Consider the following 26923-nt stretch of genomic DNA (forward strand, 5'->3'; position numbering starts at 1 on the left):
TCTCCTCATGTGAGAAAGCTACTTCTAAATAATACCTTTGCCAACATCTATTATCTTAAAAGAAATAAATACCAACAATAAAAAACATAATAAAGGAAGCCAGTAAAAAGAAATTAAGCAAGTATTTTTCGCTTGCAAAGGCCTCTTATCCCATTTTTCTGTCCTCTGACTGCTGACCGCGGCCAACCGGGGATCCTCTTACAATCCTCAATATCCTCTGTTCCCTATCACCTCCCTCCTTCAAAAGATGCCCTTCTGTACCTTCCCTAGACTTCTAAAGCCCCTCCTCTCTGCTGCTACCCCGACGGCCAAAAGATGCTATCACCCGTTCTCTCCTCGGCTCTCCATCCTCCACTCACCAAATCCCTAAACTCCATCTCGTTTCATCAGCTCCCCACCTTAAAAAATCCGATTTTGACGAGGGGATTGGGTTCAAAAGGCCATCTTGGTGGACGATTGAGGGTCTCCAAGTCTAAGGGCGTCATGGAATTGGCCGAGGCTGATGCTTTCGAGGGCAGGAATAGTGTTAAGGAGGATGGAGCGGGTGAAGCGGAGGCGATTCTGGGGAACAGGGCCTCGGGGTTCGCTCCTGATTTTTCACCGGGAGGCCTCGAGTCGACCATAAATCGATTGGTTAGTGCAATTTGGTGTTCTAAATTATGACTTCTTGTCTTTGTTTATTGAAAATATCCAATCTACTCTCAGCATTTAGTTAGTTAATTTTATCCAATTGTAAAGTTTTAGATAAGATTTGACATATATTTGGGAGTGCTTCTCTAAGATGTGACTAGTGCAATGATTTTTTAGTGAATTTATAGTCAAGACTGGTCTTTTTCTTTTTCTTTTACTTCTAATAAGAATGACTTTTTGAATATTTGCAACCTCAGCAATGAGAGCAACCGAATCTTAGATGGCAATAGAACATTTTAATCAGCTAAAAATGTGAGGAAAAATTCAAAATGTCCTTCGGGATGTCCTTAGGACACCCGACTAGGATATTCTTAAAAAACAAAAAGAATTCCAACTAGAACACCTGTCCAGATGTTGATTTTTCACCACTTCCCCCTTGTTAGGAGCCAGATGTTGGTCTACCGACCATCGCTAATAATCTCAACTTTGCTGCTGTTAAAGAACTTCGTAACTAACATACGACCATTTATAACTGTTGTCCCATATGTTATATATAATGATAAATGGGTCTTATTGCTATGCTTTTAACCACTTCATATATCGTAGTCATTTGTTTGACATAAGTTCCTAACTGCTTTCTGGTCATACAAAATGCAATTCTTGTAGCTTTTTATATTGCAGTGCGTCGGATTTTGATCTATGTATTGGACTCGACATTCTGTTTTTCTTTCTTAGTGTTGATTTAGGATCTCTATTCTTACCTGGTCACTTCATGAGAGCTCCTTCTGTTTGGTATCAGAGCAAGTGGTTAGTGGCCGGTCTTTTTGGCCTCATCATACTGTGGAAGCATGATGCTGAAGTCATGTGGGCTGCAATGGGATCAGTTGTAAATGCAGGGCTTTCGATTACCTTGAAGCAGATACTGAATCATGAAAGACCTGATTCTGCTTTGAGATCTGATCCTGGAATGCCATCGTCGCATGCACAGTCCATCTTCTATGCTGCATTGTTTGCAATTCTGTCATGTAAGTCAGTGTTTGTAGAAGCCATATCATGCAATTTAAGTAAAGGGCATGCCTAAAAATTGTCAATTACTACCACCTCTACCACATGCTTGCACACCCAATTGATTGAATGAAACCTTTCTGTCTGTCCCAATGCTAGATATGCATCTTTTAATTGTGTATTTATATATTCTCAATTTTCAGTGTTATAAACTATCGCATCGTTTTGTTCTTTTTGATTATGCTAGATGAATCTGCATCAATGATATTGTCAGCTTTCTCATGCTTTCTACATCTGACCACCCCTGCTAAGTTTGTCTGGGAAAGCCAATGTCCATTTGTTTAATTAGAGAGGCAGTCTTATGCCCAGCATGGTTAGGCAGTCAGAATGTATGTTCCATCCAAGTATAAGAAACATTCTACGCAATATACATGTTTAGCAATAAAGCATATGTCAAATTATAATTTTTGGATGGAATGGTTTTGTTCAAAGAAAAACTATGATTTTTCAAGACCTGTCTGATTCAGTTGTCAGACAACTCAAAATCCTGGAGGAGTGAACTGAATTAATATCCCTAGGGGCCAGTACCAGAAAATGTAAATTATACTCTTTCAGTATGTTGTACATTTAACTCGTCTGTTCAACAAAAAGCTGGTTTTACACGTAACAATTATCTTGCGACATGCCTAATTTGAGAATGCTAAAATGCTTTCTCGAGCGACTTTATTCATTCAGGTAAGAAAGAAATGTAATAGTAGATAATGCCACATTCTGTAGTTGCACATAAGCATCTTGTTTTCTGATGGCAGCAGCCTAATAGACATACATTGTAATAAGTTGATGATTGGGTCATTGTAATGATAATAATAGGATGAAAGCTTAGTAAATTTGACATATTTAATATGCAATCCTCATTGTACACACAACACCCTCAAATACCTTTTACATTGGATTTGCTGAGGAGGAAGGAGAGGTGCCATGAAGTATGAGACTTGATGAAGAAATGAGCATTTTGAGGAGCGGATGAGAGAACGGTTAGGGTATGTCCCAACATACAAAATTGATATATGCTTAAAGAAGTGGCTGAGTACCATGCTGGTTGTTGCAGTATAGGCACTAGGCACTGTTATACTAAGCTCCACGGTGAGAAACGTGTGTCAAATCTAAACAATTTAAGAAAGCCTTGGTCAAGCAAAGTGCATAATACACCTCAATACTTCAATTGTACCATGACATACTTCATTGCCCTCTGCAATATAAGAAAATGTTTATGAAAATGACTGGTAATTACTAGTCCAATGAAAAAAATAAAATACATGAAGCTTTAGAAATATGAAGAATATAAGAAGAGATCATAAGTGGTACTGTAATGAGGATGAACAAACTGGCCAAATGAAGTGATTCATGTTGCTATTCAGCTGATGGTAGTTGGAATTCAAAATTTCTCACCATTGTTTGGTCAAAGTTTCACATGAAGCTCAACAGACAATAGGAGCACTATGTTTAGTTGTCAATTGATCGCCTTATCAAGTTACTTGTAAATTGTGCTGCAAGATGCTTAGTATGAAGGACTGCGAGAACATGCTGTGTCTTTATTTTTCTTTAAGACTAAGAATGATTGAGGATATGCTGCAGCTGCATTGACTTAATAATGCACCAATGATGCAATTTCTTGGTGAATGAAAATTTGTTATTTGTCTAACAATCTATTCTTATTTATACAAGTTTTGCTGGAAGGAGCACTGTTATTAGCATGCTAATTCTTTTGTTAAATCCAAGATATAATTGCATTATGTTGTTATTGTCCAGTTGTTTGATTGCCATTTAAACTTTAAAATAGAATATGATTTTTCTTCTATGTTTTTGTGTGACACAGTGGTCCAGTCCCTGGGGATAAATTTATTTACAGTAACCGTTGGGATTTTTACCTTGACAAGTGGCTGCTATCTTGTAAGAACCATTACTTAAATCACCATGTTGCATTTATGAGCTGTTATTTAATTCTGAGACTTGTAGGTCAGCTCCAGAATTTCCTTCATTGGTTTCTAACAGTATCTCTTTTGCAGTTTTGTCGGTAAAGAAGATAAAGTTAGCTTTATCATTTAATTTTAAGTATTATTACTTGTTAGGAAAGACACAGCTCCAAGATGGCTAGTCATTTGCACGGAACTTCAATATTTTAACCATGTGGAATAAATATTATTTGTTTGTCAATATCTGTTTGTTGCCTATTTTTTTCTTGAATTCCAGAATTTAACCTATCTACTGCATTCTAGGAAACAACATAACCAAAAGGGTATGAATCAAAAAGAAGTATTCAGTACTGATTTATAAGACACAAGAAAAATATAGAGAATTGCACCAACCATCACAATAAACCATATTAAGAAATGATAGTAGAATGTGATGACACAAATGTTAAGGAAAAGGGAAATTTAAAGATAAGTCTAAGCCTTTTGTTTTTTGCTCTTGTACCGCTAACTAGTGGAGTTATAAGAAGAGAAAAACCAAGACGTGGTATTTTTCAACTTGAAGAAAGCATAGATAAGAATGATATTGTAATTTGGTTAGCATTGAGGAGGAACTTTATGCTTAAAAGTGTGTTCTCTATGATAAGGACATTTATGGAGCAGTAATGAGTGTTGGATTTAGTTCTAGTGGCACGTAGAATCTCCAATCATGTGCACCCTGCATCAAGAATTCTCTAAGTCTACATCTCATCATACTTATAGATGATCTTACATTTGATATGTAGGAGGTGAACATAGTATATGTTACTTGCAAATAATATGATGTTAGTTGATGATAAAGGAAAAAAAAATGAAAGCTTAGTAATATCAAGAAATTTGATGGACAAGGTCAACACTTTCCTATCAACACGGTGTCAGCTATGAAGCACAACTCTAATTTGAGAAGGTTCCATAGAAGGATTTTGAGCCAATTTCTCTTACGATCTGTCAACCTGGTGACAGTCCTCAATCCTCATGACTTCAAATGGCAACACCCCATCCCAATTCCCAGTGCACACCTGTAAATCATCAGTCCTCAGCATAATATGTATATAGCCTGCATGTTTAAGTCTTGATTTTTTGTAGGATTAGCGGGTTAAGTCAGTAAAGATACACGGAGAAGACTTGGTTCAGTGCTTTGGTAGAGATGCAATGCATGTTTAGTGGAAAGAAAGTTGAAAATGAAGCTGAAGCCAAAAACAAAAAATTGATGGCTGAAAGATAATTGTCATCATTATATTTGATAGCGTTCATACAGAAAATCGAGACTTAAGAAGCTATGCAGAGCCGTGTGGATGACCCAGAGAAGTGATTCTAGAGTATAATGTGATTGATGTCCATGTCTAAAACTTACAGAAGTTTCATCAGGGCCTGTAATTTGTAGGGTGCACAATGCTACGTGACATTAATGGATCACGTTAATATCATTTGATACATGCATAGAAGTCACTACCTATGAGGAAAAGGGATAAATATCAAGAGTAGCATAGCTCTGACAAGCTGAATTTGGTAACTATGAACAACATTAGGGATAAAAATGAATTCACGATTAAGCAGTTTATGATTCCAGCAACCTAATTGCAGTTACAGTAAGAAAACTAAGAAAGCTTTAACAACCACCATCCCAACCAAACCTTAAACCAACATGCTTCATTCCACTGTGGTCATTAATGGATCAAAAAAAAATCATCAAGGTTTAAGAACATGGTACGACTAAACTTCAAGCTGCCACCAACTCTCCGAAAGTTGGTGCTAAATTCTTCACCAGAAATAAGTACTCTACCCTCACAAGTCTTTCCACAAAGGTGTCAACCTTCTCAGATCATCTTCTAGTCCCAAGTACTCATCCATGACATCAAAACCAAGCTGATCCCCTTAAACTTTGCCCTAGTTCACTTGCATAAACCCTTAGTCCTCTATGTAAGAGGGAATTCATCAAGTTTCCATGACAATAATCAGCCAGCAGTGTTCATCACAAATATAATAATACATGCAATTATGGCTCTATCAATAAGCCCAGAAATTTTCATCAATTTCTCATCAACTGTGTCTTCAGAAAACCTTGTATCGTGGAGCTATGAATGTGATCCTCCTAAATAAATGGTTTTACATAAAAAAAATTCTCTAGTAAAGTGTAGCTTAACAACTTATAGTTATATACTTCCATGTCCGCTTAACTTCATCATCATTGACCAAATAATTATTATTCTTACTCTCATAAATCACGATCTGACTGCACTGAGAGTGTTCTATATCTATAATTTCTATGTAACTTTATACTGGTAGAAGTATAAATATCATACACCAGTACAAGGCATTGAATTTCAAAAAAAATTAAGAAAATATTTCACAAAATTATTAAAAGGAGTGTCCGATCACATAATATGTGTTTCTGTGTTTCCATATTCATTTTATTTTTGCAAGACTTTTTGCTAGTCAATAGTATCATGTTTTAAATCTTCTCTACAAATTTACCTTCTATCCCTGTGTAGCAATTTGTGACTACTTTGGACAGATTTGTCAAATCTTTATATAAATACTTTTGTCATAATATAACTGCTAAGCTAGATAGCTTCCAAATTGTCTAGCCAAGTCTCATGGTTGAGATAGATCCACATGCTATCTATCCGACGATATTATTATTATTCTCATGTGCTTTTGCAGGCATGGCTTCGGGTATCCCAACAACTTCACACTGTCAGTCAAGTCCTCGTCGGTGCTTTGCTGGGATCCACCTGTGGTATTGGATGGTTCTGGGCGTGGCATTCTTTTGTATTAGAAGCATTTGTTTCCTCTATATGGGTTCGGATCCTGGTGGTTCTCGGTTCAGTAACATTCTGTGTGGCCTTCTTGATTCATGTAGTTCAGCACTGGCTCAGGGATGAGTGATAAACATCATGGACAAGTAAAAAATTGTTAGAAACCAAGCAATTCAGTTGTTTTGTTCTTAGATGCATTATGTTGCATGGGAAGAATTTTGACATGATCGATAGTGTACTAGAGAAACCATCGTAACAATACTCGGAGAGTGGTGAGAGATCAGGCTCGAAACCTTGGTGATTGCTGTCTGGAATGCCCCGGAGTATAGGTTCTTTCTGCATGCCCTGATAGGCGATGAGCTATTGGAATGGCGTAGAGATGTGATACCTCTTTGTAGGGTTCGTGGTGAACCTTAAGCTAGAAAATAAGCATCTTAATCGCAGTTAGAGTAAAATATGATTTTTTTTTTTTTTCATTTTCATGTTAATGCCGGAAAGCTATGGAAATCCAGTTACATCAGATGATCACAAGTTAATTTACATTGAAAACATCAAATTAAAGAGTATGGTTGTTGTCAGCATTTTTTTTTTTTGTTTGTTTTTGTTTTTTTGAGAAAGCTGGATTAAAATTAAGACGAGTCTGGGAGCTGAACCTAGATCATTGGTGTCCAATCTCCATTTATTTCCCTCCTTTTTTTTTGAGAACTATGATTGCAGGATGGGAGTAATGTTTTTTTATCTTTTTTTCAGGAGAAGGCTCGACTAAAATTAAGACGAGGTCAGGAACTTGAATCTAGCTCAAATAATAGACAACTCATAGGGATGAATAAGTTTCTGTCGTTCTACAGATGACCTGATAGAGGACATTGCCTCTTCGCTGTGGGACTACCCTTTCGTATTTTGTCCAGATGTATAAATTCCAAAGCCGATAAAAGGAAATGCGATCTGATCCACTAGAATCCTATGCACTTGGAAGCATCATATGCAGTATTGTCCGTTTATTATTAATCATCATAGAATTAGTACGTAGCTTGAATGCATGTGTGCGCTCTTAATTCACACGTGTATAGTTTGACAAACAACTGGTGACTACGTCTTCTGCCATCCATGACAAGCATGATTCCGGTATGTAAAAATCTCTAGGAAGTACACACTCTATGTAAAAATACATGGGAGAGAGAGCTCAGCAGGAATCCAGAGGTTGAAATAAGAGAGAATATATCAGATTTTCTCTAAAAAGAAATTTTGAGAGGTAGTAAATAAAAGAGTGTCAACAAAAAAAAAGAAGCTTGTAGCAAAAAGTCCAATCTGACATATTTCATTGGTTTATGAATCGACTTCATCAAGTACTTATTGAATCAGCAACATGTACCCCACCTGTAAACTAACACTACAATCTAAGCAGAAATTATTAACTATCATTGAAAACCACAGCATTAGCACGGTATGCATTCATTTTATTCTGTTTTGCTCACACTGAAGAATCGTGCATGACAGGAGTCATAAAATGGTGCCAGCTTAATTGCTTAATAAGGCATCCACTCATCATTAGTACTTGATAGCATCAGCAAAACAAGAGGAGTTTGCTTTTTCAGAAGTAGGCCTTCATCAGATGATAGGCTAACAAAAGTTGCAGTAGGTCCTTTGATGATTTTAATAATTTAATTAATTATAACTTGTTTTAGCTGATCCCAAGTAGTTTGAGATTAAGGTTTAGTTAAATAGAATTAATAAAGGCTTGTTTAACAGTACATACTGCATGTATAACCATAGTAATTTTGCACTGTCCACCGAACGTTGCAGAAAATAATTCCTGACTCGCCTCCGGATGTCCATCTGAAAATATTAAGCAGTCAATTCAGCTAAAAAGGATGCAAGACCTTAGACCTGTTCAAACAATGCTCGCCACTGCATTTAAATTGTATAGCATGTATTTAAAATGGCTATGTTCCATAAGAAGACTTATACCATAATATGACACAGAAGCATCAAATGTTCAATTTATAACCTTATCCTCGTCCACTGGGAGGCATCATCAATTCATACACCAAGAGGTATACACATATAAACAAGAAGTTCTCACGACTTACCTTTTCAAGTTGCTATAGAAGATTCAATCAAGAAAAGGGAATCGAATGAGAAAAATAGCTGCAATAGAAGACATACAAATGCACAAAGCTCACTTTTCGATATGCTCTCCCACAATTACTATTTACTTGAGCAGCAAAAGAAGAATAATATGTTGCACTTAACAAGACCAAGCCCTAACTTGAACTGGCCCCTGCACATTATACGCAAGGGAGCAAATAAAAAGGCTTGTGTTTGCCATCAGTAATGAGAGAAGCCTCATATATCTTGTACAACTTTAACCGGCCCTATAGATTATTCCTGTTAGGAGAAAAGATATGAACTGATCGAGGGAGGTGACTACTGGCATTGGCTGATTTCAGTGTTCATGGCTGTCTATGGTATTGCCTTCAGGTGGTGAAGGCTTTGATACTGGAAAATAGGACCATGCAATGGCTGCAGCACCAAGGGAAACAGCAAGACCAATTGAACCCCAAATCCATTTCTGCCTCTTCTTCCGCCTATGCCGCTGCTGCCGTGCCATTTCTGCAACAACAGTAGATATTAGACATATTCAAATGGAGCCACATCTCTTCATTTTCTAATGGTTTAAAGAATAAATCATATTCGATTCGCAGCCTATTCAGATAAATAATCGCATGATATTTACATACATACATATACATATGTATATATAGACACACAGTACAAGTTTGCTTATTTGCCAAGTACCTAATTGAGGTTTACAAGTAATTCAAATGGATGGCAAAACAATCATAGTATCTTGTGAATTGAACTAAAGATGCAGCTAGGGTGAAGTGGACCAAGTTAAAGCCATTGGGCCGGAGAAGTCAAGGAAGAATGCACAACATAAAACTCAGTGAAGTTATAATTAAGAATGTTAATTTACGTATTGATAATCTAAAGTCAATTAAAGGTCATTTGAGTAAAAATAAAGATGCAATAAGCTAAAAGTTTACCAAGCCAAAGAAGGTCCACGGAAAGTAAACATGCATAGAAGGCTTCTGTGGTTCTATGGTTCAAAATTATGTTTTTGCTTAGTGCATTTCAATAGCAACTACTGAACTAGCGGTTCTGAAGGTTTCAGCGTTCTAGGTCCTATGGAGTTTGGAACGGTAATCAAAACAAAGACTTCACTGCTGTCACTTTACCCAAAATTGGAAGATGTGAGATACTTCATGCACAGATGCCATGAGACACATATATCTGAAGTGAATATTAACCCCTAGACACGTTCTTCTTCTCATCCCTTCTGTTCTTTTTTTAAGCTGGGGATACAAAGTAATAAACTATTTACTTTCTTGAACAGAGAAATATTAGACTTTATTCCCTCTTCACTAAATTTTTATATAAACAACTTAGGAAAGCAACTCCAATACCTCTCTCAGTGCAGCAAAGCAAAATCTCCATAAACCTATCTGTAATGATATATAAAAATCTTTCAGCACTCGAAATCACAATCTGAAATCTCATTCACTTCTCATCCCACCGAAGGCATTATCCTTTTGCATTGCAGCTTTCTCAAATACATCACAAATCTTTACGAGGTAGATGCAAGTCTATCCTTCATTTGCTAGTTCAACCAGAGACACTAACACTTTCAATCGGTTCTCCATCAGTCTATAACTTCAACTTTTGAGCAAGCATTTTCTATATTTAGCATTCTAATCCACAAAACATTGCAAGCCCCCTATATCATAATATTTCACCTTGGATCTCATCCTTTTTCACCTTTCTTGCCTGTTTTTTTTTTCTTTTTCTTTTTTTGTTTTGTTTTTTTTGCATATATATACTATCCTTACAAATACAGCTTATTGCCTTATTGCATATTTACCATCCAAAATAACTATTTGCATATATACCCCACAGATGCCCTCCCTTTGGATTTTTCACTAACAGCTGCTTGGAGTTTCAATTGATACTATTAACCTTTTGTCTTAATATCCCTGAAAAATTTTTCAATTTACATTAAAAAGTGCTATATTTTTACATAATTTTATCGAGAATATTAATGCAAAAGGTCAATAAAGTAATTTAATATTTAAAACAAAATATCAGTTAAAAAATCTAACGAGAGGGGCATAAATGCAAACAATGATTTTCAGAGGATTAATATGCAATAAGCTCTAATTGCAAGGGTATATATGAATTAAAAAAAAAAGGTAAATTGCCACCCATAATATCATTGCAATAGCAACTGCTGTACAAGGAGAGGAAGGGAAGGAACAAACATCATGACCAGCATAGCAATAGAACATAAACTTCCAGGTGGAAACAAACTACGGTAACCTGTGAGCAGAGTGGCCAAATATGTATGAAGAATGTGAAATACATTTCTTGCCGACATTATTAATTTCGTCCACACTAATTTTACATTTTTATTTTAAAAAAAAAATCAGATTGCTACGTCTTATCTCTCTTAAATTAGAAGTTTTCAAGATGCCTAAAGGACATAAACAATGGATCGTGCAAATTGAATTCATGCACTAGAAAGATCCAATATCTTCAAGGTCAAGGCTTTCTATTAGTACATAACCAGTAATAGCAAACTTATTTGATCTTTTGTCCAAGTTCAGAATCAAGGCCATCCTGTTGCTGTCCAGCAGTAGCTAAAGCGCGACTACCCAAAGAGAGGAAAAAAGGCATGGAGGGGAATAATCTTCTTTTTTAATTTTAACTTTTCTTTTTTTGTTTTTTTTGAGATTAGGAGGGACTAATCCTACCTGCTACCCTATACCACCCCATCACTTGAGAGCCAATGCCAACTGTAATCGAACCCTCACCCCCTTGCCCAAGTGGCAAGGAGTGATTGAAAACATAATGTTTGAGTTGATCAATGTTTCAGTTTAAAACTAATAAACATGTAATGCACACATAACCAAAAGGGACCAGTGAGTAAATCATTAAGTCCTTTGAACTAAAGACCATATTGGACTATTCTAGATGTCGATGCCTACTGATAGAGAATAAATTGTAATAATTAGGATCAAGATTGACATATAAAAGACAGCAATTCACTGATTGGAGTTAAACATCGTTAGAGGAGAGACAAGAAGACAGAATAAGTTTAGCATGCTCACCAATAGCTTCCTGATTTCTTTGAGACATCTCCCTGTTTGCAGCTTCATAATAATGAAGCCGATCACACAACCTTGCTATCTCAAAGTTCTTTGCCTCAATCTGAGGTTCCAACTGCTCAACTTCAGCACGGGAACAACCCCGTCCCAAACAAGCAGCCACAAACCGTGCAATAACAATTTGTTGGCACAATTCCTCTGCAGGATCAGCACATGATTGCTCATCCTTCTCTTCTGTCATGCTTGGGGGGTCAGGAAGCCTCAAGCCCACAAGTGAGAGGTGATGACTCAGCATCTGCCATTGGTTTTGCAAGCTCTTAAGTGTTTCTTCTGCCTGCTTCCTCCTTTCAATTTCCGACAATAAATTGAGTCTCATCTCATGTAGTTCATCTTCAACATTCAGACATGCAGATTGTGAGGCACCCTCACTAGAAATCTCTACATTACGGACAGAACAGGAGTCAGCCTAATTTGCCAAATTTCAGTAGAGTGCATATTACAGTTGCATAAAGACCAAATCCAAATCAAAGATGCGGTATGGCAGTATAGCTATATAAAGTGCTCTAAGCTTGTAAAATGGAAAACATGCTCCATAATTGCTTTAAAAAAATTTGTTTGAATGCTCAAGTTGTTAACCAAATGTATGCTGCTGATCAAACAATGGACAGTGCATTAAGTTTATTATTTCTTCTCATTTAAGGGTTACCTGTCAGTGAAAAAGAAATCAATGCAAGGAACCTATCTAACCTCCTCTTTATAAATGTGATGGATTTGTTCAGCAAAGCATGTCAATTATACATCAATAGGTTATAGGTTAATGAAAAGGTTTATCTTCTGGATCTCAACAAGTGAACAGCTAATAATGGTTACATGTCAGTGAAAAAGAAATTAATGCAAGGACAATCTATCAGCCTTCTTTTTATAAATGTGATGGAGATGTTCCGCAAAGCATGTCAGTTATGCAGCAATAGGTTATGGGTTAACAAAAAGGTTTATTTTTTGGATCTAAATAAGTGAACAGCTAATGATGGCAGAGTTAATCTAATGGATCCAAAATAAGCCATCCAACAAAGCATTGCTTTAAGGTTAGAGAAAAGCAACTTCCTTGGTCTCCGCATTTGAACTGAAAAACTGCATTCAATTTTTTCCCCTTTTCCTGCTTTACTTCTCTTTATTGTTTTTAAAAAATCAGTCATCCACTTAACACCATGGATGAATGCCAAGCGCTTCAAATATTCGATTAAAAAAGCATAAAACTAATGAAAAGAGTATAATGAAGAAAGAAAAGTTGTTCGATCAAAATCAAATACTTTAAACAAGATAACGATGGGCAGAGAAGGATACCTTCAAAGGCATCAAAATACTCCCCTAAAGGGGTACTTGGCTTCCACCGCTCGTCAAGCTCAGTATTACTCGTTGTGCTCAAGGAGTCTTGCAGATCGAAGAAATCTTCACTCTCCCCATCTTTCTCCAGATCAACAGCAACAGGCCTTGCCACTTCTTTAGCTGCAATAGATCCATCATCCTGAAGCTTCCCCTGATGAAGTTCGATTGAAACAGATTCACCTCGAGTTCCATTTCCATCCACATCCTTCTGTTCCCCTTTGAGCTTCTCATCGTGAAAACCATTCGCAGTCTCTTCAACACCCTTTCCGTTCACCATTGCAATCTTCTTCTCCACTTCGGGTGGTGGCAGCGGCTGGGACCCAGCGACATCGTTCTGGGAGAAGCTCTTGAGAAGGCGGGGCCCGCGCCTCTTGTGGTTGATGATGTACGGGGACGGAGGGAAAGAAGACGGCGAGTCGGGAAGGGGAGTGGTCTCCGGAGTGGCATAGAGCGCCGGTGAAACATTGGGACGAGGAATGCTCTTCTTTTCAGATGGGCTCGGAGGAGCCTTCTCCACCTTCCCCGGCGCAAGAGGAGGCCTCATGGTGGGGTTCCGAGACGCACCGGGCTCCAAAAGCCTATCCAAGGCGATTGCCGTGAAGGTTGGCATGGCTACCTAACAGATTAAAGATCGAACCTTCCCGAACATCCAAGACCTAATCCACAAAGATTCAATTACGAGACCTTGTTCAGAGGAATTGAATCCTCTAACAAAACACCGAATTATAAGCGACAAGAATCTGTCTTTAATCAAAATTTTGAGGGTTTCTTCTATTCTATTGAAGTCGAGACCAAGAGGCTTCCTCCTCCTGATGAAACCCTAATTCCGAATGTATTTCGATCGAGACTATCCAATTATTAGCTCGGAGTCCTAGAAATCCAGGTAGACCAGGTCGGGTGTGGGGGGATTTGGATCGTGTACGCCCCAAAATCGAAACCCTAGCTAGTTCTCACCCGTAAAATTGGAAATTTCGGTCGAAAAAAATAGCCAAAAGGTAGAAATCTTCGTTGATTTACCTCGATCGCAGACGACTTCTCGAAACCCTAGCTGGTTCTTTCTTCACAAATATTTCGTTTTCCATGAAGAGAGAGTAGATTCCGGAGGGCCTTCGAAAATAAAGAGACAAGCCTAGAGGATTCATCCCACAGGCAATGCTAAACTCACCTGCTTGTAAGAAACCCAGGAATACGCTCACTCCTTTGACCAGTTAATGGGGCAAGCGATGAGGTGACTGGGTGAGTATGGTCCTTGGTCCCTTAGCTCGGTATATTGGACTTCTCCCACTACGACGTCCGTGAGTCTTGGAACGGGACAACCAACCGTCGTACAAACAGCGAACGGTGACCGTAAGCTTGTAAATAGTTGACGCGCTGTACAAAGAGTGACTTGTCTGCAATCTAATGGTTACATATTGTGTTTTGTGTATCGTTGAACCACCGGATAGCCCGTAGCAGTAACACTCCGTGGCACCGTTGTAGCCGTCGAATGGCCTTATCGTTAAAACCGCCTCACATGAAATTTTCCAGACATTTCGATTCATATCCAAACATTCAACGATACTATTTAATTTTTTTATATTTTTTTATTTTTTAAAAAAATAAATTATTTTATTAATATACTATTAACTTTATTTATTTTTTTTTAAATAATATTTTTGATTGAATAGTTATGAAGTTTAACTATTCAATTTATATCCATACTTCCACTATCTAATTTATATCCGTATCAATTTAAATAAATATAGATGTAATTTTTTGCATATGACTAATACTTATATCTACATATATATATTTATTAAACAAAATAAATATATATATGTATAATCTGATATTTGATTTTAGCCATTAGCTGCAATCTTTTTAATTTTTATGTTTGTTCGTGGAAATTACATTAACTGATGTTCTGGACAATAAAATTTTAAAATTGCATACAACTTAACTGATGATCTTGATCTTCTGAGAAAGTACATTTTAAGTCCCAATGTTCTCTTCTGTTGACGCGATTATGTCTCTCAACATGCTTTGAGTGAGTGCCGAACATATTTTTGTACATTATTGACTGTGTAAGTGAATTATGAAAGAAGAGAACATGGGATCGTACTCGAAACAGTAGTGTTTAATTGCTTCCTTCCCCTCATCCTATTTTTCTCGTACTCGAAACAAATAGGTGAGAGGGTGACTGTTTGCGTTACCGGAGCCGCAGGGTTCATCGGATCGTGGCTTACCATGAGGCTCCTAGAGCAAGGCTACGCTGTGAATGCAACAGTTCGCGATCCCAGTTACGATATTTATAGTTGCATGCATCGTTTGATCTGCTTATTCTAGAAGTCACGAGTATATATATATCTTGCTTCTGGACTTAAATAGGAACTTTGCATGAAAGTAATAGTGCACTATTTTTAACTCTTGCAACCAATACCTCCAAAGAGAAGCACAAGGGTGACCGTGAGTCTGTGACTCAGAAGTTGAAGGCTTTATAGACTCTTCCTAAATGCAAGAAAGAAATGCCCTGGGACGTATAGTTAACATGTAGATATGCCGTTTGCTAGCTGTTTCTGCATAGCAGTTTAAGCTATTAATTTCACAAACAAGTATTATTGTCATGTGCTGTATATTGTTATTTATCTAAAGAGCAATTCCATCTCCAATCTCTTCGGAAGCAGGACAAACATAGCTCATTTGCTGCTTTCACCCTCAAACAAATCACTTTCTAACTCCCAGGAGACTGGAAAACTTAATAAAATTGTTGCAGATAACATGAAGAAGGTGAAGCATTTGCTGGATGTTCCAAACGCTAGCACCAAGCCGACCCTATGGAAAGTTGACCTCGTTGATGAAGGGAGCTTTGACGGACCGATCCAAGGATGTATCGGCGTATCCATATTGCCACGCCAATGGACTTCGAATCCTCGGACCCAAAGGCGATTTTTTTTCTTTTTTTTTTGAGCATGGATTAAAAGATTGATTTGCATGATAAAATCTTCATCCCCAATAATTTGATGGATCATATTTTTACTTCTGACCTGGATCAAGTGATGGGACTTCAATCATCCATCAAATCTATCTTTTTGCTCTTAATGAGATCTAAGACACCCGTCCAAAATATGCAAAACTTGTACTGCAATAGTATGGTATGGTACCGGTATGGTATGGTATCAAATCTGTATGCTACGGTATCATACCATACTGACACAGGGCACAGGTAAGGTGCCAATACTCCAAATTGAGAGAGAGAGAGAGAGAGAGAGAGAGAGAGAGAGAGAGGAATGGTGCACCTGGCTTGGTGGCAAATATATATAATGGAATATATCGGGAAGGGTGACGCCTGAGGAGGTGGTGGCTTACCTAGGCTGGTGGAAAATATAGTGGAGAATGTCGTTGGATGCCATCTGATGGTGATAGGTCTATCATCAGATGCCCTGGTTTGTGTCTTTGAATCAGACTTAGCTTCATGGTCTTTGATTTATTTTAGCTGGATTTTTTAATCAATTTTATCAGTTTAGCTAGTAAATACAGTACCAATAATATTTTGTGCAAGCATGGGAAGGAACTTCATCTTGATTGTTCTTGCATGCGCTTGAAGCTTGCATGTTGGCATCATAGTTTGTTTGGATACATCTATGATCGCCTCTGTTGAACCTTAATTGTTGATGACATTATCTATATGATGAAACAGGCACAAATGACAAACCTTGGCGACCATCGCCCGATTATTATGTCCCTTAATACCAGCGAACGCAGTTAATATTTCACTGGATTACGCAACCTCTTACATATGCATAGAGCTCACCTTTTAACCGACTAAATTCTTTCACCCAGATGGGGTTTTAGCGCATTTAATTCAGCCCGGGCAGGTCGATGAAAAAAGCCTTAATGGAGACGGGAGGGCCGAAAGGTCGCTTCATGCATTGCCTACCAGCGGGGTGAGGGGTTGAAGTTACTGACGGGGCCATTGAAGCTCCGAACTCAATCGTCTTTTCCCAGGCTGAGAACCGAATGCACGCCCAGAACACCATCATGCTCCACCCATTTGGCGTCTGTCTCATCACAAACTTCCATAGAACAAAGACTCGAGTCGGCTGCTTGATGATGGGTCTATCATTTTTGCTCGAGCAGAATGTCAGAGACTTCTGTGACTCTATGGTTTTGTAGGTTTGAAACGGAAACACTCTGCTAGGTTTATAGTGGGAACTCAGATTTGTCAGACCTCTCTCTCTCATCAGAATTTCATGTTTCAATTAATGCGACAGGGATCTTCCAAACAATTCCATGCTACTGGGAAAGATACAGAAAGGAATGTTTAAAGTGCAGATGGGTTGTAAATTAGTTGCTATATAATCTACGACAGTGCACAGTGATCAATAAAAAAAGGCCATACATTGGAAGGTTGTGCAGTATGACTGTTATCGCTCTTCTGAATTGAATCTGTTCCAAGCGTCCTGCAGAGCAAATGAAAAAATGGAGAAGGTTTTACATATGTCAATGGAGATTGAGATAATTGCATGACCCTACTTTTTTCGAAACTAAGAGCATGTTAGATAGTCTAAAGTTCTCCAACAGTGCTACGAGCTTTAGATAACGAAAAGGTTATGATGAATGACTCTGGATTTACACCACCCGGTTCTTGCCCGAGCAAAACAGATATACAACAAACTCACAGCACTTGCAGAAAAAGAATATTCTTTGTTAAACGGGAAATGCTAACTATTCAAAGGCGGAAGGATGCAGCAATTTTTATAGAGCAAGTTTTTGAAAATAAAAACTGGGCACCTGTAAGCTGGCAGGACTGGATTTTCTGGTTGTCTGATCTAGCAAGTAAGCAGTATAGCTAGAGGTGATTGAGATATTACATGCAGTATATTTCATTAGACATTGCATGTAGATGTTAACTGGGGGAGGGCTACCTCCTATGGTGTCATCCCATTACCTATGGGCCTCTTCTAATCTTTAACCCCCTTCCACCCCTCTTGTCTAATAGTTATCTGTTTCGGTGACCAAAAGCAAAGATAGCTCAACTTGCAAGAACCAGTCTTTTGCATTACTTTGTTTGTCTGAAGTAAAGGTCTACTGTAATAATTTACCCCTCTTACCATTGTCTTACAAGATATCGCCCAAAGCAACATGCTATGGATGTGATTCCACAACTTCTATGGGAAGCACTCCGATGAGCACAAATTTGGTTTCCGGGAAGAATCAATCAAATAAATGACCATAGAATGATGAGAAAGACTTAGTACACACCTTGAGGAGATCAAAAACCTTCTCACATATGTATTTCTGGTGAATGCTGGCACCTCTTTGCTGCAATTTGTCTGGATGAACATAGAGAGTAGCCTTTCTGTAAGCTTTCTTTACGGCACCAGCTGTTATGACCTCTGTCAATGGAACTGGCTGCCAACCGCTATCAGGCCCAAGTATCTGTACATGGTTTTAGCAAGTGAAACATTCGTCTGCAGCAGTTCACTCATCATGCTGATATTAAAAGAGCCAGTTACTTGCACCATTATTTAAATTTCTGGATGTGAAATGTTAGTGTTTGGGCAATTAGGCCCATCCAGATTGGATGAAGCATGTTAATGAAGTCTGATATCAATGCAATTTTTCTTAAGAAAAAACACAAATAATAGAAGAAGATGAAAGCAAACAAAAGTTCAGCTAGAGTGGAAACTTTTGTGAGAAAATTGATGGTTGTTAAATGAAAGTTTCAATCAGCAGGAAACAAATCTTCAACAAGTACCGATTAATTCTCAATGGAATAATAAAAATTCTCCGGGGGGCTCAAGTTGAGGCATCATCTTTCTAATCAACCAGATTTAGGGAAGGATGTTTATTCACATATTGCAGTAGCCTGTAACTGAATCCATTATTTGTCAAAGTACAAGAAGTAGAATATTTTGATGTGTTTGTTGAAAAACCTACAAATAAGAACAAAGAAGAGGAAAAGGTGAAAGTGAAACTGATGTCCCCTTTCAGAGTTTGCAAAGCTAAGGCACATGCTCATGCAGAAGGCTTTTTCTTTTTACCTTTATCAGGAGGGTATAAACCCTTAAATATAGCAAAGGTCTTTGAGATGTATTGATCATTAGCAGGGTTTACCATACAGTATTGGACACGTACTGTTGCTTATCACTCAATTTCTGACAGTAAATGAAAAATCCATGAAATATCTACGTTGGCCTATGAATTTTAGCTAAAACACTCCCTGTGGCATATATTTCTTAAATATAACTATTAAGCATGATAGAAAAAATTCAGAATGCATACATATTGCAGAGTGGATAGCAATGCTCGCAAATTCCCTTCTTTTCCGTTCGACCACCTTCTGACTTCAGCATCAAGGGACTCTGCTAACCGCTGCAGCCACAGTTGGATCAAGTATGGTCAGATGGGAAGGCATAGACTATGGTTTCCCTAAAAGCAAAATGCTCATGATGAAATACATCTTACATTTCTCTCTGCTTGCTCTCTTTGAGCAAGCATATCACGCATATTCTTCTCTGCAAGGGCTTTTGCCTGGAATTAGTAAGCATTTCATTAAAAAAAAAAAATACACGTGCAATCAACTCACAGAAAATGGCATTTGCTCAAAGAACAAAAAAAAAACGATTTGCGAATTTCAACTACATACTGCTCGTTCAACTGTTCGTCGATGCCTCTCTAGCCTTGCTTTACACCTCAGGGCTGATTCAGTCTCAGTGCCTTCAAATTTTCCAGTCAAACAGGGTGCTTCAAGGTAAACAGAAAAGACTATGCTAACTCGAAAGCAAATAACAAGAGCTTTCTCAAAAGTACTGAGGCAGGTAAAAATAACAGGTTCCAGAAGATGCACGCACGAGGTTAATGTTACCTTGATTAAGAAAACCTGACTGTCTTCGTGTGCCATTTGAAGCATCCTGCATGTCCTGTCATAATAAGAACCAGTTAATATTCAGAAAGCACAACAAAAGAATACAGTTTGCGTGAATGCTAGAGGGAGACCAATATCAACTCTCCCTTGCATACTTACAGTAGGTTTTTGCCTTGATCTCTCTGCACGTTCTCTTGCTCCTGCAGCTGCTTTCTCAGCAGCACGCTCCCTAGCCTCTGCAGTAGCTCGCTCAACTGCAGCACGTTCTGCCCTCATTTTGGCCTCCCTAGAAGCTAATGACTTCTCTGAGGATTCAGAAGAAGCTCTCTCAGCTTTCTCTCGGGCCTCTGCAAATGCTCTTTGTCGAGCTTCAGCAGTGACTCTCTCCACGGCAATCCTTTCTGCCCTTTCCCGCGTTTCAGCAAGTGCCCTTTCATGAGCTTCATGGGTAGCTCTTTGAACAGCAATTCTATCTTTTTCTCTTTCCCTCTCTCTCTCTTTTTCTTCTTCTAACTTCTTTGCCAACTCTTTCTTCTGTTCAGTTTTTCTATCAATTTTTCCCTCAATTTCCGTTCGATCTTCTTTCTGCATGTCAGCAGTAGTATTCTCCGTTTTGATACCACTCTCAGTAACATCTAGGGCTCGATTTGTTATGTTCCTTTTCTCTTCCAACAAAGTGGCTTGTTGGGCAGCTTCCAGGTTTTGGTTTTCAACCCCCTGGCAGACTTCTCGACCTACATTTGAACCCATATTGCAGTTCACCATATGAGATGCCACCTTAACTTCTATAATGTGATCAATATCTCGTGGTGCTTGCTCTTCTTTATTCGTGGTCAACCTGCTTCCAAACTTTTCCTCTTCATCTGTCACCTGCACTACTCGTTGTTTCTTTCCATTTCGCTGATGCTCCATTTGAGCTTCCCTTGTTTTATTTACAATGTTGTGTTGCTGACAGACCTCTTTTGCAGCTTCCAATTCCTTTTCATTCTCTGCATCTCCAACAGTACTATCTAGTGCTACTTCAGGTTTCTTCTCATTTTTCTCCATGTCAAGGTCTTCTAGAGTAACTTCGGTGATGTTCTCATTGCTCACTGACTCATATGACTCACGAATTCCATTTGATTTCTTGGTTTCCTTCTGCTGGAGTGTCACACTGGTGCTTTCTGATTTGTACTCATTCACTTCATGATAACGTAAAGCATTAGCTGGTATGCTTGACTTTTCATTTTCTTCACATTGTCTAGCCTCAGAAGGTACATCCATTTTCTCCTCCACTTTGTAGAAGCATGATCCATGAGGCACACCAACCTCCCCATTGTTTTCATCCTGCCTGCCTGACCTGTCACCCAACTTCTTCCAATCATAGTCATCAGGTTCCGATGTTACAAATTTTGCATTCACTTCCCTTCCACAATCTATGCATTTATCAGCAACCTGTTTCTTATATTCCCCTTCACATTGATAAACCCCATCAGTTCGACAAGCCTCCTGAAAAGCTTTTGATTCCCCATCCTCATCTTCACATGGAAAAGCTTCTTCAGCATCATTTGATTTGTTCTCTGCACAACAATGGAGTTCTTCCTCCTCCTTTAGTTTCTTCTCAGATTCCCCTTGCTGCCCAAAATGGAGAACATCTTTTAGGCTACTTTCATTTTCTTGTGGCACACAAACCTCTGAAGGTACCTCTAGTTCATTGTTATTTTGTTCTTGAACAGAAGCATCTGGTATTGCATTTAGTATCTCCTTGACTACCTCCTCGCTGGCAGCCATAACTCTGGCTCCATGCTTATTGGTGCTCTCACCCCATTCACAAGACTCAACGGCATGCAACTTCTCATTCCTTTTGTGCTCATGCACCAGTTTTGCCACTTCACCCTCATATTCTCTATCACAATTGGCCTTGTTCAATATTTCTAATTTGTTACTGAAGCATTTGTGCTCAGAGATCTCTTGAACAGTTCTAAAATCATGGGGTGCTTCAGTCTCATTTACCTTGTCTTCATTGGCCTTTACTGCTGTTATCGATTTCTTCTCAAAGCCTTCCTGCTGAGAGACATCATCAACAATTTTGAATTCTTCGGCGTTGTTTATCAGCTCATAGAATTGTTTATCTACTTTCCACTTGCCATTCCTCTCCTCCAATTTATTCAATGGTTGAGACGATCTGGTTTCTCTTTGGGCCGTTGTTTGTCTGGCTTTTTCAGTTGATGCTGTATTTGTTTCCTTATCTTCATGATCTGGAGTTACCATGGGTGCTTTTATGGCTTCCTGTTTTTCCTTGACAGTTACATAATTTACCTCTCTATCCTCCTTTAATATGGTCTCTTGAGTCATCCCTTCAGTAAAACTTCTTACTTCTTCTGCAGCTATATATTCCTTCCTCTCCTTACAGTTTACATCATAGCGACCAAGCTTTTTGCGGCTTTGAAAGTTGTCCCGTTTTCTTTCCATCAACTCTTTTGCACTTTTCAGTCTAGCCTGTGCTTGTTCCATTGCTTCTTTCATGGCAGCGGCAGATGCGGCAGCAGCTGAGCTAGCATCCACCTCCACATCAAAGCAATAAGATGAATTCTCTTTTGCAGCTTCTTGAAGTACATGGTTCTTATAAGAATCCCCGCCATGGCGAGTTTGATGATTTAGCATTTTGTGATATACATTTCCTTGATCTAGATCAGCTTTTGGATTTGCAGGCATCTTCGTTTTCAAGGGTCCCTGCTTACTATCTGCTTTAGGTGGTGGTCTTGATGGCGGTGGCACTTTCAAGGGTTGTGTCTGAAGGCTAATGTCAGATACAGTTAAAAAGGTGTAATTAGGTTGAGATATTTCTCCACTGGATGTTGATTGATAGCTCGAAGAGCGTGAGTGATTCCTTGCATTTGTAGGTCTGTCTTCTGATGCAAGAGGTCTATCAGTGAAATGTTTCTGATCTTCTAACATGTCACGTTCAAAGCATTTTGCACCACCACTGGAAGAGACATGTGAAAAGATTTTCTCTTGTTTTCCTTTTGTTTTCCCCCCATCAAAATCCCGACTGAATCTGAGATCATTATTCACCATATTTGCATGGTCATCACTTTCTATATTTTGTGAGGGGGGGCATGCATCAGCTACAAAAATAGATCCAGGAAAAGCATGAGATTGAGTTACATGTGCTTTCCCATTTACAGAATCCTCCTTGCTTACTCGACTTGTCTTGTGATGTGGCATGTCGTATTGAATTGATCCATCATTTGAACTATAGGAATCCGACAAGATTTGATCCCTTTCCAGGCATGCAACATTACTCCCATTGGGTCCTTCAGAAGGCAAATCAGAAATTTCTGTTGTCTGCTGGTGGAAACCTGTTTCTTTTGGGATCCTATAAACAAGTGCAAAGAAAAATTATAGAAGAATGCACAATAGATTCCTAGTTTCTAGAAATTTAACAGTTCACAAGAAACTAAGATGCAAATGAAGATTAGTACGAATGAAGTTAAAATTTTGGTATGCACTAAACAATGCTATGTAGCTCAAATGCAAATGAAACCCCAATAAAACTATAGCCAGGTAGTTGTATTATTTTAAGGTGATTATTTTTATTATTAGATCTAGATGCACGTGAGTATGCAAACACATGCGCAGACAAAAAGAAAGATTTAACATATACAGTAGTCCAAGCATGGCTTATATGGTAATCTGCCCATGGACCCTAAACAGGAAAAAAATGCAAAGCTGGAAACTTTTTATGGGTGGAACGATGACATAAGGAATAATTACATAGAATGAGTTCCAAAGATGGTGAATGGATATGTGGTAAAGCAGGAAAGATAAGAGTCAGAAACTCAGAATGATAAATTCATTCCAATAAGTTCCAAAGATCAATGCTATCTAATTCATTCTAATGAAGGAAAGCTGTCCCAAAGTAAACAGTAAGATCTGTTGCTGTTTCAATTTAACATGCCATATTCCAAAGAAATGCTGCTATCACTTGCCCATTCTCATCACTGTGTAACCAGAAATTCTTCTCCTAGGTGGTCACTTCAACCAGATCATGATACATCTTCAAACTTTGCGTAGTTTAGGAAAAACCAAAGGTCTTCTACGACTTTTTTTTATTTAAAGCACCCAACTGATCTCCTTTTAATCCAATCCAAAATATGATTGAACATCATCAGGTAAGCTTTGTTTTGACATGTTCCCCTCCCTCTACAGCCCATTAAATGTCTTGATCTACCTGAGGTGCCAGGCAGTCTTTGTAAAGGTTGCCATTTTCGGACTAGCTTGCCTCACATTAGTTATAGTAAATTGTAGAATGCATCATTACATCTGTTTCATTTATGAAAACTGTAGAGTAACCTATTATTTCTGTTCTCATGAATCTTTCTTGTTTGCTTCTTAATTTAACTTGGTCATTTTCATGGCATATAAAGGCTTATTGCCATTTTATTTGGTTACACAGAATCTACTTTTAGTCACTGTTTTTGTGATAGTTGAAAAATTAAGATTCCATTTTCTCTCTTTAGGCCCTCCAAGTTTCCACCAACTGTTTTCAGGGTTATCTCTTCTTTGATGCTGCAAGGATCTTTTCAATTTCATAAATCTGACCCATAGTCCCTCTTTCCTTCTTCTTCTTCTTTTTCTTCTTTTTTTTTTTGGTGAAAAATATGGTGGTAACGTGCCACCACCCAGGACTGAAACCTGAGGGTGCCAACCAGCTGGAGCAAGTCAGCATCATTGACGTTCGACAATAGACTTATCCTATTCGTTGATAGCTTGCTTTTCTTTTCCATTATTTGTCCTGTCCTGTGATATTTTTTTTCTCACAATCTTGTTTCATAATATTCTCATCATTAGGCAAGGGTCTGCACCCTTAGTTGCCACCCCAGCCTTTCACTCACTCCTGTCCCACAATCTTATGTGGGACCTTTTTGATGTTTTTTTCTTTAACATGCATTGCATAACTAGTATTTGTTTTTCTTATCGGAGGCCAGCTACATCCACTCAATTACCCCATCAACACCTTCTACAACATTTTGATCGATAGCAACCTGTCATCAGTCCACATCATTATAGGAGTTGTCCAATACCCCATTTAAATTTCTTTCTTTCCTGGGTTGCAAGCAGGAACGGTGTTTCTTTAACACATTCTTTAGTGATAGTTCAGTTAGCTTCTATTCTAAAAGCAGGAGTCATTTTACCTTTACGCAAAATCCAGCATACAATGCTTCACCCTTTTGATTATAAAGTTTGACCATCTGCAAATATAATCCTCAAGGTTGGTCCAACAGCAAAGTATGAAAATCTTTTTTTTTCAAAAACTGTACTAAACTTATTGAAACGATAGCCTACAAAACCAGGAGCCCAACAAAGATACTAAACTAATTAACAGTTCGTAATTACAGATCTTCATACCGGCACATGCTTTTGACGATTATATGTTCCATCCGAATCTAGAATAAGCTAACGACAAAAAAAGTTGGGTTTTAACTTGTTCGAATCGATCAAAAATCACATGCCGCCTGCTACTATTTTAGTGTTTTATATACTGATCTTGCTTTACGATTAGCGCTACCATCCACAACTCATCTAATTCTGAACTTGAAAGAAAAAAAATGATGCTTACCAGAGGAATGATTGCAGCGACAAAAGTAGAAAATTGAAGAAAAAAAAGCCCTAAATGGAGCCATTGGGATGAAATGAGATAAGAATAGAAACAAAACAAACCTCTCGTTCGAGGAGAGAGTCTTCTTCTCTGGCCTCTTGGACTCCGCCACCAGCTCTTCGTAGGATACGGCGAAGCCTCCGACGTCGAAGCCCCCGAAGATGTCGGCGTAGTCGAAGCCGGAGCTCCGGGGGCCGGACAGAGCGTCGTCGTCGCCGTCGCTCGCCGGCGGGAGGTCGAGCACGGGGATGGAGCAGGAGGTAGCGAGGCCTCCAAAGATCTCGGCGTAGTCCTCCGGCCCGGCGGGGAAGGCCGGCGGAAAGACGTTGGCATAGGCAGATCTCGCCGCCCCGTTGGGGGTCTTCTTGGAGACCGCCGTCCCGCGGTGGCTCTCAAGGAGATAGCTCGGGGGATCCTCCATGGTCAAGAGGAGAGGTTAGGGTTTTTCTCTCGTTTCGCTCGGAGGAGGAAGAGGGGAGGCGTCTCAGCCTCAGAGAGAAAGAGAGAGCGAGTGGGAGAGTGTGAGCAGTGTGGAGCAGCAAGCTGGCCAGGAGCTACTGGCGAGTGGCAGCAGCGCCAGCTTTTATTTCCTCCGTTTCCAAGGATCGGCGATTTTTTTATTTTAGACAAAAGAATTTGTCTGTTGGAGCCGCGCAATGACCATTTTATCCTTTAGAAAAAGCGTTGCCTTTGGCTAGCCGTGTGCTTTGGGGGATAAAAAAAAAACCATATCAAGAAAGCCTAACCAAAATTATCGAGACGTTCTGTCGACATAGTCCCTGCCATTGTCCGATTTTATTTTTCTAACTCTGCTGGTTACACTTATACTAAATTATTGTGAGCAACTGTTATATCAAAAAAAAATTAGAATAAAAATACTTAATAACTTCACCAATTTTATCTATTTTCACTCACAATCGGTAAAATATTTAATAAATAATGTAAAATACTCAATTATGAGGATGTGTTGCAACCACTCTCATTATAAACGAAAGATACAACCATTGCAAGATCATTTCATAGAAGTATTTATGGTTCCATAGGTTCGCTCTGCTCTACATTCTTGGTAGCGATATTCACCCAATCAGCATAAAAAGATGTATCAACTAGCAACAAGTTTAGCACGATGCGAACCAAAGTGCCCTAAAGCAGAGCAGAAAAGGAGGGGGGAGCGAAAGAAAAGGAGAGAGAAAGGGGTGGAGAGGGAGAAAAAAAAAAGAAGAAAGGAGGAAGATCGAGAAAAATTCTAACCCTAAAACTCGGAGCAAGAGAGAGAGAAAGAGAAAAAGAAAGAAAGTTGAGGAACTTACTAATTTTCATTAGAGAGAGGAAGGGCGTCCAAGAGCCACCGCGAGTGGTTGTCAAGGAGGGGTTTGCTAGTAGGGGGGGATAACTCGTCACTTTGAACCATTTCGGGTTTAGTAAGTGAGCCAAAGGAAAGGTTTTACAACATAACCGGCCCGACCCAGCTCAACTATTTC

At 38.7% G+C, this 26923-nt stretch overlaps 3 protein-coding genes across 5 annotated transcripts; 1 reads left to right on the forward strand and 2 right to left on the reverse strand.

Moving 5' to 3' along the window:
• Nucleotides 1-160: 160 nt before the first annotated feature.
• Nucleotides 161-6602, forward strand: LOC103703746 (lipid phosphate phosphatase epsilon 1, chloroplastic). Its single transcript, XM_008786706.4, has 4 exons — nucleotides 161-633; nucleotides 1430-1655; nucleotides 3512-3585; nucleotides 6309-6602. Exons 1-4 carry the CDS (start codon nucleotides 316-318, stop codon nucleotides 6531-6533), a joined length of 843 nt encoding a protein of 280 aa, XP_008784928.2. The 5' UTR covers nucleotides 161-315; the 3' UTR covers nucleotides 6534-6602.
• Nucleotides 6603-8378: 1776 nt separating this feature from the next.
• Nucleotides 8379-14073, reverse strand: LOC103703745. Of its 2 annotated transcripts, XM_008786705.3 has the most exons (4): nucleotides 13972-14073; nucleotides 12913-13610; nucleotides 11572-12006; nucleotides 8379-9016 (listed from the first exon to the last, which is right to left on the reverse strand). In XM_008786705.3, the coding sequence occupies exons 2-4, from the start codon at nucleotides 13562-13564 to the stop codon at nucleotides 8850-8852; spliced, it is 1254 nt and encodes a 417-aa protein (XP_008784927.1). In that variant the 5' UTR covers nucleotides 13565-13610; nucleotides 13972-14073; the 3' UTR covers nucleotides 8379-8849. The 2 variants fall into 2 exon arrangements, with proteins under 2 accessions (XP_008784927.1, XP_008784926.1); XM_008786704.3 differs by having other exon boundaries at nucleotides 12913-14044.
• Nucleotides 14074-17170: 3097 nt separating this feature from the next.
• Nucleotides 17171-26007, reverse strand: LOC103703743 (auxilin-like protein 1). 2 transcript variants are annotated; one of them, XM_008786703.4, is made up of 8 exons: nucleotides 25505-26007; nucleotides 19961-23159; nucleotides 19802-19856; nucleotides 19583-19653; nucleotides 19402-19467; nucleotides 19219-19308; nucleotides 18196-18372; nucleotides 17171-17393 (listed from the first exon to the last, which is right to left on the reverse strand). In XM_008786703.4, the coding sequence occupies exons 1-8, from the start codon at nucleotides 25861-25863 to the stop codon at nucleotides 17358-17360; spliced, it is 4053 nt and encodes a 1350-aa protein (XP_008784925.2). In that variant the 5' UTR covers nucleotides 25864-26007; the 3' UTR covers nucleotides 17171-17357. The 2 variants fall into 2 exon arrangements, with proteins under 2 accessions (XP_008784925.2, XP_008784924.2); XM_008786702.4 differs by having other exon boundaries at nucleotides 19583-19680.
• Between the last annotated feature and the right edge of the window lie 916 nt (nucleotides 26008-26923).

The sequence above is a fragment of the Phoenix dactylifera genome, chromosome 6 (genome assembly GCF_009389715.1).
Source record: "Phoenix dactylifera cultivar Barhee BC4 chromosome 6, palm_55x_up_171113_PBpolish2nd_filt_p, whole genome shotgun sequence".
Lineage (NCBI taxonomy): Eukaryota > Viridiplantae > Streptophyta > Magnoliopsida > Arecales > Arecaceae > Phoenix > Phoenix dactylifera.